The 11,052-nt window shown below is 40.2% G+C and overlaps 1 protein-coding gene across 2 annotated transcripts in view; it reads left to right on the top strand.

Moving 5' to 3' along the window:
- Positions 1 to 7,398: 7,398 nt before the first annotated feature.
- The window catches only part of LOC149457464 (membrane-spanning 4-domains subfamily A member 4D-like), a 39,995-nt gene continuing 36,341 nt past the window's right edge, over positions 7,399 to 11,052 (top strand). Inside the window, exons 1-2 of one of the 2 annotated variants that reach the window (XM_089683678.1) lie at positions 7,399 to 7,436; positions 7,520 to 7,804. In XM_089683678.1, coding sequence (XP_089539804.1) covers positions 7,532 to 7,804 — 273 coding nt within the window. In that variant the 5' untranslated portion in view covers positions 7,399 to 7,436; positions 7,520 to 7,531. Of the gene's footprint in view, positions 7,437 to 7,470; positions 7,805 to 11,052 lie in introns of those variants that run through there. The other variant, XM_089683679.1, reaches the window with a different exon arrangement.

Raw genomic sequence — 11,052 nt, 5'->3', positions numbered from 1 at the left:
CATGTCCAGTAAAATATAAAAAAAAATCAAATTTCGTCATAAATTTAGGCCGAAATGTATTCTGCTCCATGTCTTTGCTAAAAAAAATCCCAATATGTGTAAATTAATTGGTTTACGTGAAAGTTATAGCATTTACAAATAGTGGTATAGATACTGGGATTTTTTTTTTACTAGTAATGGTGGCGATCAGCGATTTTTAGCAGGACTGCCGCGGACATTCTGACACTGGGGGGGAACTAACTTGGCATCACTGACACCCCAGTAACACCAATACAGTGATCAGTGCTAAAAAAAAGCACTGACACTGTACTTAGGGCACTGGGCAGGAAGGGGTTAACATGAGGGGTGAATCAAAGGGTTAACTATATGTAGGGAGTGTTTTACTGGGGGGGGGGTGTGCTTCACTGTAAGCACACTGATCGGGATGGCTGTGCTGTGGACAGCCATCCAGAGCAGTGTGGCCAAGCTGACAGGGAGGAAGATTGTTTGTAAACAAAACAGACTTCCTTCCTGTCGGTGATCGTCGGTAATCATCGGGCGCCAGCGGGTAGTTACTGACCACGACCCAATGACTGACATCTGCGGTCGCAACTGGCGGTGTGGGTGGGGCGCATGCTTCCTACCCAGAAATGCAAAATCACATATATACAGTATATGTGATTTTGAGCACCTGTGCCACCATGTAGCAGTATTTCTTCTATAGGGCGGTCGGGAAGGGTTAAAGCAGCACAGTGATGTATCGAAAACAATGGCCTGGTCACGAAGGGGGTAAAATCTTCCAGAGGTCAGGTGGGTAAGATCAGATAGAGAGAATGAAAGCAGTAATAAACCCAAAACCAAAAATGTATTGCAGCTTACCAAACTTTCGATATGGTGGCTGCATTTGTTTTGGGTTTTTTTAGGCTTTTCCCCCTTTATTTTCACCTGGTGATCTGGCCAATAACACACCTCCTGTATTAGAGTGCCCCCACTCTGAATGAAGGAGCAACAGAGACACCTTTGGACAGCAGCCCTGCCAGCCTAGGGGGAAGAGGAATATTAGATATGTACTAACAGATTTAGGTACACTAACAAATTGAAGCCAAACTCCAAATCACACTTTTTAAGCAGGTACAGCAACATTTTTGTTTCCTTTTGGGATAAAGATTTTACATAAATTAATAAAAGCCAGGGCTTTTTTTCAGCCAACAGGTGGCGGCCACCTCCGGCACTGCCCTGTGCTTGCGGCTCACTACTGTCACTTGTACACACTTAAGCTCGACTTCTGTGTGTACAAGTGACAGTGCACTTCTTACGGTTACAGTCCTGTCGGCTCCATAGAACCCTCGCTGCCCTTCCTTCTCCTCCATCTCCCTCCAGCGCTCTTTGTCAGTGCTGGCTGCAGAAGGAACTCGGGGGTGTAGGCGGAGGAGGACTTGAGTGAGTGGGAAGATCACTTGCTGTTTAGCCTCAGGGATACCGCCAGGAGGAATGTAACCTCCACTATTTCCTTCCCAGATATGTATGGGGAGGTAAGTCTGTGGGATGTTGTGGGATTCACAGAACACCTATGAACTAGCAGACTACACAAAAAGGTTAAAAAAAGTACTTACAATCTTTACAGATATAGAGCCTTGAGGCCGACTGGACATTCTGTGACTGTAGTTCCTGACTGTAAAATACTTGGTAAACTGGTTGCCAGTACCCTGGGTAGAAGACTCCATACTTCAGTGAGGTCCAAGCTCCACATTTGAGCTTCAAGATATCTGGAGGTCCTCTGTGGCTCCTCAATCCCCAGAATCTGAGGGCTAGACCCCAAATCCAGGCATCTGCCCAGCCACATGGTCACTCTGTCAGGCAGCAGGCCTAAGAGGTCACTGGTTAAGAGAGAGAGATATCATTTTACCCCTGTACAAATCATTAGTAAGAGGAACTGGAGAAAGAGAAGGGCAACCAAACTGATAAGAGGCATGGAGGAGCTCAGCTATGAGGAAAGATTAGAGGAACTGAATTTATTCTCTCTTGTGAAGAGGAGATTAAGGGGGGATATGATCAACATGTATAAATACATCAGTGGTTCATATAGTGAACTCGGTGTAGAGCTATTCACCCTGAGGTCATCACAGAGGACAAGGGAGCACTCTTTACGTCTGGAGGAAAGAAATGTAATCTCCAAACATGGAAAGGTTTCTTCACAGTGAGAGCTGTGAGAATGTGGAATAGACTCCCTCAAGAGTTGGTTCTGGCCAGCTCAGTGGATTGGTTTAAAAAAGTCCTGGATTCTTTCCTAGATACACATAATATAACTGGATACTAACATTTATAGGTAAAGTTGATCCAGGGAATATCTGATTGCCTCTCAGGGGATCAGGAAGGAATTTTTTCTCCTGCAGGAGCAAATTGGACCATGCTTTCCTGGGTTTTTTTTGCCTTCCTCTGGATCAACTGTGGGTGTAGGATTATAACTTTTTTTTATGGTTGAACTAGATGGGCTTTTGTCTTTTTTCAGCCAGACTAGCTATGTAACTATGTTATCCCTGAGGAAGTCATGTGATTTGTGATGTAACGTGTAGGAAGGAAGTGTGGTGACGTTATTTCTAGTCGGACGGCGGCTGCCATCTTGGTACACCTGTTCATATGTATTTTATTACCAATGCTTGTATGGGTCTCCTGGCCTGATTTTAAAAGTTCAGCATTCTATACCTGGTTTTTATACATTAAACATGGACGTATTACACTATGAGATGTCCTTTGATGTTTTTTTGAACATGGATTTCTGATGAGGAATTGGAGAAGGAGCCAGTAAAGTACGCTTACAGAGGAGAGCTGGTTGGATTTCGGGTTGATACCTATATTCCCTATAGGTCAAAATTGGAAGTGAGCGTGCACACTAGCTGGTGGAGGATTTTTAAGGATCTCTGTTCAAGTCACGTGTGGAATATATGCTGATCTGAAGATTTTTCTGCATTACAGATATTGATACAGATATTTACAGGCATTTATTCACAGATTGTCACAGGGTTGAGGGCTCAGCCGGGTGTTTATAATCACATTTTCTTTTTATTTTGTGTGCTTTGTTTTATATATATATATATATATATATATATATATATATATATTTATTTATTATTATTATTTTATTTATGCCTTGATATATATCACTCGGATTGTCTGTTTGTACATATTTTGAAGCTTCACTTATTGATTTATTCATATTTGGTGTTCCTAGCAGGGCATCTAGTCTGTTTGGATATTTTTATTCACTTGTGTTTGGTTATTCTCTAGGTATGCACTTCTATCACCTTAGTTAGGGGCTCTGTCAGGTGTTTACTTTCTGCTTTATGGTTAGGTTTAGTGAGTAGCGCAGAATGTTAGACCGACACCTCAGACATGAAAAATGAACAAAACATATCCTTTTATATGTAGTGCTACCCCCTTGAGAGCCATTGAGCTTGGATCCCCCTATTTTCCTGCATAACCAGGCAACATGCATTTTCCAACTTTCATTCAAAGTCAGTAATGAGTCCATTGACTTGTTTTTGTAGTTTTTTTTAGGGTTAAACAACTTGGATAGGGTCTACAGGTATATGGGATGCCCAACTTGACTTGAGACCAATACTCTGAGACAAACTTCCTAAATTCTGCACAGAAATGTAGGATCCTGGACTTTCTACTCCCTTCAGAGTGGCAACAGTCTTTTGATGGATCAGTAACAAAGTTTCTTTGAGGAGCACTTGGTCCCCTCCAAGTGAACCTCTTCAGACCCCAGCTAGAAACTGCCCATCCATGTGCCTGTCTTTAAAGAGTAGCCCAGAGCAAAAGATTCTAGAATAGACTTTTTGCACTGTCCCAGGGAGAACTGGTTGGGTATAGCACCTAGCCAGCCCTCTCTCATAGGCCCCAGCGGTGTAGAGGTACTTACACTGCCCCTGTCCAAGAATGGAGTGCGGTGGGGTGGAGGAGATGATGGACCATTTCTTGCTTCAGTGCCCCTTCAATATAGAAGTCTACAAGCGGGTGGGTGGGACTGGTTGTCCCTTTCCTTTCCCACTTGAGTTACGCAGAGTGGCCTTACGGTGCCTTTCAAACCCACCAGGACTTTTTTTTAAGACACTTTTTCTAGTTAGCTTAGTAGTCCGTTACTACACATGGAATGCACAGTGTCAGGTTTCCATTCGCAAAAAAGTCCTTCCTGTCGAGGTGGTGGTGAACAACATTCTGGGTGAGGTTGGAAAGATTCGGGGTCTTGAGAAGGATGGGTGGCGGCTTGGAGCTGCTGTCTGTCAGTCTCGGGGGCGTGGCTTCTCTTTCTGTCCTTTCACATCCCCTTGATTTTTGTAAGATCAGATGTTTGAAAAAAGGCTGCATGCATGGGATAAATGTTTCATCGTTTCTTAGCCTGAGGAGGGAGGTTTAGGTGATGGTCGGGTTTGCTGAGATACATTATAAAGATGATAATAATAGTAAAATATGATTGGTTCTGCATATCTTTTATCCGGCAAAAAAAGCTGTTTCCTGTTTTCTATGCTGAAGTAAGCTATTTTTGTTTAATTATATATATTTATTTTATTTATTCTGTATATATGTATGTTTTTTTATTATGTTGGTTGTTTGTAAGATTTTTAATAAACAAAAATGTACACGGTCTCCTAGAGTGGATCACACTGGAGCGGTGTGGGGAAACCGCTTGCGATTTGGACAGGAATCACAGTGCATTCCTGTTCAAATTGCATGCGATTCTTCTGCAGTGTGAGTTCATCATTTTATATGGGCTCAGATCGCACTACAAAGGTACTGTTTTGGGTATCGGGAACATTTTGCACGAGTATGAGTATTCGTGCAAGTACTCGGTATTGGCACCGATACCAAGACCAGGGCTATCTAGGGGCTTGAATTGCGTAGACCCAGGTTCTGCTACACTGATTGAGGGGTCATCACCTGGAGATCTGGTCTGGCATCATAGAGAAGGCGTCCAGTGTCTCTTGGGTCTTGTGAGTACAGACATCCCTAAGGATCTTAGAGACTGTGTGCTGTTTTCCCCCCTCTGGTGCTTGGAGGTCAGCTGCGGGTTTAGCAATGAGAATACCAGCTGGTGTTTTCCCGAAGAACTTGTCCTTCTGCCCACAACTACTTAAAGGGACACTGCTCTGGACTCTAAAGAAATGACTATTGCTACTTCTTAAAGCTGAAGTCCACTATTTCATTCAAGCACTGACTCTGATATAGCTACCAACACCCCCTAGACTGATTATTGGAGAAATTAGAGAATTAGGTATTTGGGGAGGACCTGGACAGTATTCCAGCGGCTCCTGCAGGAATAACGCTACATACTCTCAACCAGTTCTTTAGCACAGCACAATTACTGTATCTTGTTCCAACCCTTAGGTTTGGTAGGGGAACACCACATACTTGCTTCTTCTGTGATCCAGGCCCTGTCCCTAGGAAATGTTCTGCACTGCACCGACCTTAGAATAGGGACCAACCTCTGAGAAGGGCATATTTAGACTGACATACTGCAAATACTGGCAATTTGGGCTCAAGCTGCCTGAAGCTGCTTTCTCTCTAGTATCTCCCAAAAACGGATGTACTGATCTTGGGAGGAGTTAGTGGAACTCCAGAATATTCATCTCTGGGTGATCTACAATGTATATACATCGTAAGGATTTAACAAACATTGTTAAAGTTTCCTAACTTTCTCTGTTCTGAAGAACTTGCTGTTTGTTCCACCATGTCCTTTCTAGACTGATTCCTGAATGGGAGGGACAGCTATTATTATAACCACCAGAGCAAATCTCAGCATTCTGAAAAGGAAAGCTCACGAGGATGCCTAAAATTGTTAGACATCTGAGAAAATATCACATTACAACCTGAAATGGAAACTTAAAAGTATAACTAAAGGAATTTTTTTTTAGTTTTGGATAGAGTGGAAAGGTATTACGACATCTGTCAGTTTTTATTGCTGTCTGTACATTAGGGCAATCCACCCTCTCTATATGTCCTGTTTACCGTTATCATTGAAAGTGAAAGTAGAAGAGAATCCTAAATTTTGGGCTGTCCCCAAAAGAGTAATAGAGGGGAAATCTTCCACTGAGGACACTAGTTCTGATGGTCTGGGGTCGACAAGAAATTCCCTTAATTTTCATGGATTTCCTCTCTCTTCCTGTTTGTCTATGGAGCGGTAAGTAAAGGGAAATCTCCCCAATGGGACACAGATGGTGAAAGAAAATCTGATAGGGGTTATACCCTCCGTTACTCTATCCAAAATGAAAAAAAAAAAAAGAAGTTTTGCCTATAGTTCTACTTTAATTTTTAGAGAGAATACCGTCAATCCTTAAATGTTGTTTTAGAACTTGACATATGTCTTGTCATATATGAACTTGATTGGCAGTTCCTGTATCACAAATGTGTCAAACACAAGTCCTGTGTGCTGAATCTGGCCCACTAGGCCATTTCATGTGGCCCTTGCACCTCTTCTACAGCTGTGGCACCCCCTTCATCTCGGCCCCCACCTTGCCCCAGCAGTCGGCAGCGGAGAGAAGAACATAACTCCTCCTACAGATCCTGTACCTGTGATTTTGTGCAGCTGCAGCACCCCTCATCTCCACTCCCTGGTCTCGGCATTCATCAGACATAGAATTATAGAACAGCGACAGCGGAGAAAAGACTGAGTGGTCCATCGAGTCTGCTGTTTTTTTTTTAATACATGTTTTGTATTTTTTGTTTTGCTTTGGGGTTTTTTTTCGTTAACTTTTTTTTGTCTGAGTATAGATCTATGTTTGTCCCACGCATGTTTGAAACCACTTACTGTTGACTGACTCACTACAATAAGTGGTTTCAAACATGCTTGGCAGTTGATTCCAGCCCCCCTCTGGTCCTCCTCCAGACCCTGCACTCTCTGTTCTGCAGCTCTCCCCCAGCTGCTTCCAAGCAGTAGCACAAGGTAAGGGGGGAATTAAGGGAGGGTGGGGACTCTTGAAGGTGGGAGGGCTCTTGAAATCAGATGTAAAAGGTGTGTGTATGTGGGGGATGCTCTGGACATCTAGTCTTACAGATACAATTGGCCCTTTGAGGGCAACCATAATGCTGATGTGGCCCACAATAAAAATTGAGTTTCACACCCCTGTTGTAGCACCTGTTAACAATTGTAAATGTCATTTGATGTGTATAGGTAAAGGTTCAGATTGGATTGGCCCCTTGGCACCTCTGCCTATTTTCCTAACAGTATACAATATGAATGAATGAGCAGTATAAATGAAAGTTTTCTGTTTCCATGAAACCAGGGAGCGTGACTACATCACAACCACTGAGATGCTTCTCAGGGGATTGTTCATGAACCTTGTAATTAATCCCAGAGGGAACAAAGTGTAACTTTAATGAGATCAAGGAAGAAAAACACAAATAGGTCATGTGACCGATGATGGGTAATCCTGGTTTAGTGTTTAGACAAAACTACGCAGGTAATATTTACATGCCTACCTCAGTTAAGTTTTTTTTTATATAATTTATTATTCTTAATGATTTCTTCTTTTATTCCTTCCAGGACCTTCTCAAGATGCCTTCTTTGACCAGTGAAGCCAATCTGCCCATTTATGAAGCTTTACCAAACGAAGTACCTATGGATGCTCCACAACCTAATGTGTACAGCAGTCCTGCAGAATTTAATGTCCATACAGTTCCTATCGGGTGTGATGTCCCCCCGGCTCCACAGATGTGGAAAGTGCCTACTGTTGCACCCCAGTGGAGCTTTTCTGCTGTCATACCTCAAATTACAGAGTCTTCAGCCTTTTACCAGACCTTTCTAAAGGCCAAGCCCAAAGCTCTTGGTGTAAGTATTAAATTACACACCTTTTTCTTTTCAAGGCTGGTTAAAGATGTTCCGCACTTTCCCCTTCCCTAATTAATATATTCTGCAACTGTCTTGTGAATAGTTAGCTTTGCTATTGTTTACAGCGCTTCGACCACTGGTCTCTTTTGCGTTACATTGAAAATTACAAAAAACTAATTTTAACATTCAGTATATTTATTTATTTCAGGTACCTATATAGCACCATCAATTTCCAAAGCGCTTTACACATATATTGTACATTCACATCAGTCCCTTACTCTCAAGGGGTGTACAATCTAAGGTCCCTAACTCACATTCATACATACACATACTAGGGCCAATTTAGACAGGATACAACTAACCTACCAGCATGTCTTTGGAGTGTGGGAGGAAACTGGAGTATCCGGAGGAAACCCACGCAGGCACAGGGAGAACATGCAAACTCCAGGCAGGTGGTGCCATGGTTGGGATTCGAACCAACGACCCTAGTACTGCCAGGCGGAAGTGCTAACCATTTAGCCACTGTGCTGCCTATATATGAAAAATATTTTAAAAAATCTATTTATATATTTGTAAATGCACTCCAAAAATGTAGATTGTAGTTATAAAGATATATAGTATATTTGAAAATGTATTTTTAAAATATTTTTCATATATTTTGTAATAAAAACGCATTTCAACATGCAGTGTATATGTGTATATATATGTATGTATATATAGTTGAAATGCATTTTTTTCTATATTACAAAATATATGAAAAATATTTTTTAAAATATATATTTTTAAATATATTCTTCAGATTTTTTTAACATATAAAAAAGTAATTTTAACATATATTTTTACATATATTTGTAAATGCATTCCAAAAATGTAGATTTGTATTTTTAAAGACATACAGTATATTTGAAAATGTATTTTAAAAATATGTTTCATATATTTTGTAATAAAAACGCATTGCTATTGAAATATATTTTGAAATATATGGAATATGGCCAAAATTGTAGTATTTCAAATACATGTCAATATATTTGGGAAGAATAATTTTAAAATATATTTTAGATATATTTTTCTTCCATGTGGGCTATTACACACGATCAGAAAATCATACAAAAAATAACACTTTCAAATCGATTGTCCAATAATAATCTGATCATTAGTACACAGCTTTTGTCTGAAATTATTAGAAGGGACAAGCATGAAAATGTTTCTCATATGATCCTAGATCATACAATTTTTGTTTCATCAGTACAATTTTCGTCTGAACGTACAATATAAATGCATTACAATACATGACATCACTTTCAAATTTTTATTCTGTCCTTCGAGAATTTTCATAACTTACCGTTTCATTGTTGATATGAGACTAGCCTGCAAAAACAAAACAAAAAAAAACGGATGATCATTCATCCAATATTCTCATTGTGTGTACAGGGCTTTAGCCTAGTTGTTGTAGGGGATCTGGCCAGGAGAAGGATCTGTTTACTTTCAGACTCTTTCTATCTGATTTAAAAAAATATTTAAAGCATTTTTTGTTTGTCGTATAAAATATAAAACGGACAAACGCAAGGCCTGATTTAAATTTGTTATAGATACTGTCTTGAGAGACAAGGAGGGTGAGTGTTACTTCCCTGACTCATTTATTTTGGTTTATAAATTGGAGCTTGTGCTTTTCAGCTCTGTAAAAAGATATTTTTTTTTTGATGAGGAAACCCTGGAAATATGACAAGCTTCATCTGCTGGCTGAAATGGAGAATATAAAACATTATATGTAATTTTTCAGAACTAAATATATATATATTTAAAGTTATTTAAATGTATTTTTAAAGTTATTTATTCCTGGCCATAGTAAAGAAAAGAAATAGTTATATCTACCCAGTGGTGTATTTAGTTCTTGTGCTGCCTTAGGCAACACAGAACCACCAATCCCCCCTGGTGCCACCACTGACCGCTGCAACCAACCAAACTTCCTCAGCCACCCAGCACCACCACCAACAACCGTCGCAACCAACCACCTCCCGATTCACTAACCTTATCTCTCTGGAATTACAAAAGAGCAGCTGGCCATCACCGCACCCTCATCAGATCCTCGGCAGTGCCTCACCAGGTCTCTTCTCCCAGGGGGGCGGTGCCACCCCTCTGAAACTTGCCGTCCAAGGCAAATGCCTTGTTTGCCTCGATGTAAATACACCGCTGCATCTGCTCCACACATTTCCTTTACCCAGTACACTTATCAGAACACAGGATTTCCAGGAATTTAGCTCCTTTGTGCTCCAGTTCAGATTTAAATCCAATTGAGATGCTGTGGCATGACCTTAAACAGGCCATTCATGCTGGAAAACCCTCCAATCTGGCTGAATTAGAGCAATTCTGCTGATGGGCAGGGTTTCGGTTCATACACAGCCACTCATTGATCTATTCTGCCCGAACTTTAGTTCCTCTGAGTTCCTCCAGAAAATACCATTTGTGGTCGGCTTGCAGTGTTACAGCAAAATGTGAGTTTTTGGCAAGGATAGCACAACCAGTTCTTGGGTTTAGAGGGCAATTACTTCTTCACATAGGGCCAGGCAGGCTTGGACAGCTTTTTTCCCTTAATAAATGAAATCATCATTTAAAAACTGCATTTTGTATTTACTTGGGTCATCTTTGTGTAATATTTATAATTTGTTTGATGATCTGAATCGTTTAAGTGTGACAAATATCCCAAAAAAATCAGGAAGGGGCAAATACTTTTTCACATCACTGTGTGTGTAATCTGAGCTTTATCTATTAAGTTTTCTTTAAAAAAAAATAGGCTCTCCTCAGTGAAGCAGATGAGTATTAGCCTGGTAAACATATGAATAGAGTCCAGAGGCCCATATCTTGACTTGAAAATGGTTCTTATAAAAAAACAAAGGCAAGTATTTCTTATTTATCTAAACAACAATGATCTTCAGGCTTGGATATAAAATTAAAAACACTATAAATTAACTTTAAAATATTATATTAAGAGTTTTTATTTTTTATTTTGACCACATTTGTATACAAATACCTGTGCTCCTGTTATAATACACAGAACTTTATGTATAGTTATTTTTTTCAATTGCATTTCTCTATAGAACTGCCTTGCTAGCATTTATACCTATGCTTACATGTTCTCACTTCAGCTACAGGTACATGATTGGTACTGTTACTGGTACATGCCATGCAATTCCTCTGTTTTTTTTTAAATTATAGATTTAATTACATTTTCTTTTAAAAACACCTTACAA

The sequence above is a fragment of the Staurois parvus genome, unplaced genomic scaffold (genome assembly GCF_062004578.1).
Source record: "Staurois parvus isolate SC_StPar_1 unplaced genomic scaffold, SC_StPar_1.0 ptg000320l, whole genome shotgun sequence".
Lineage (NCBI taxonomy): Eukaryota > Metazoa > Chordata > Amphibia > Anura > Ranidae > Staurois > Staurois parvus.
This window is presented reverse-complemented; position numbering and strand designations above follow the sequence as displayed.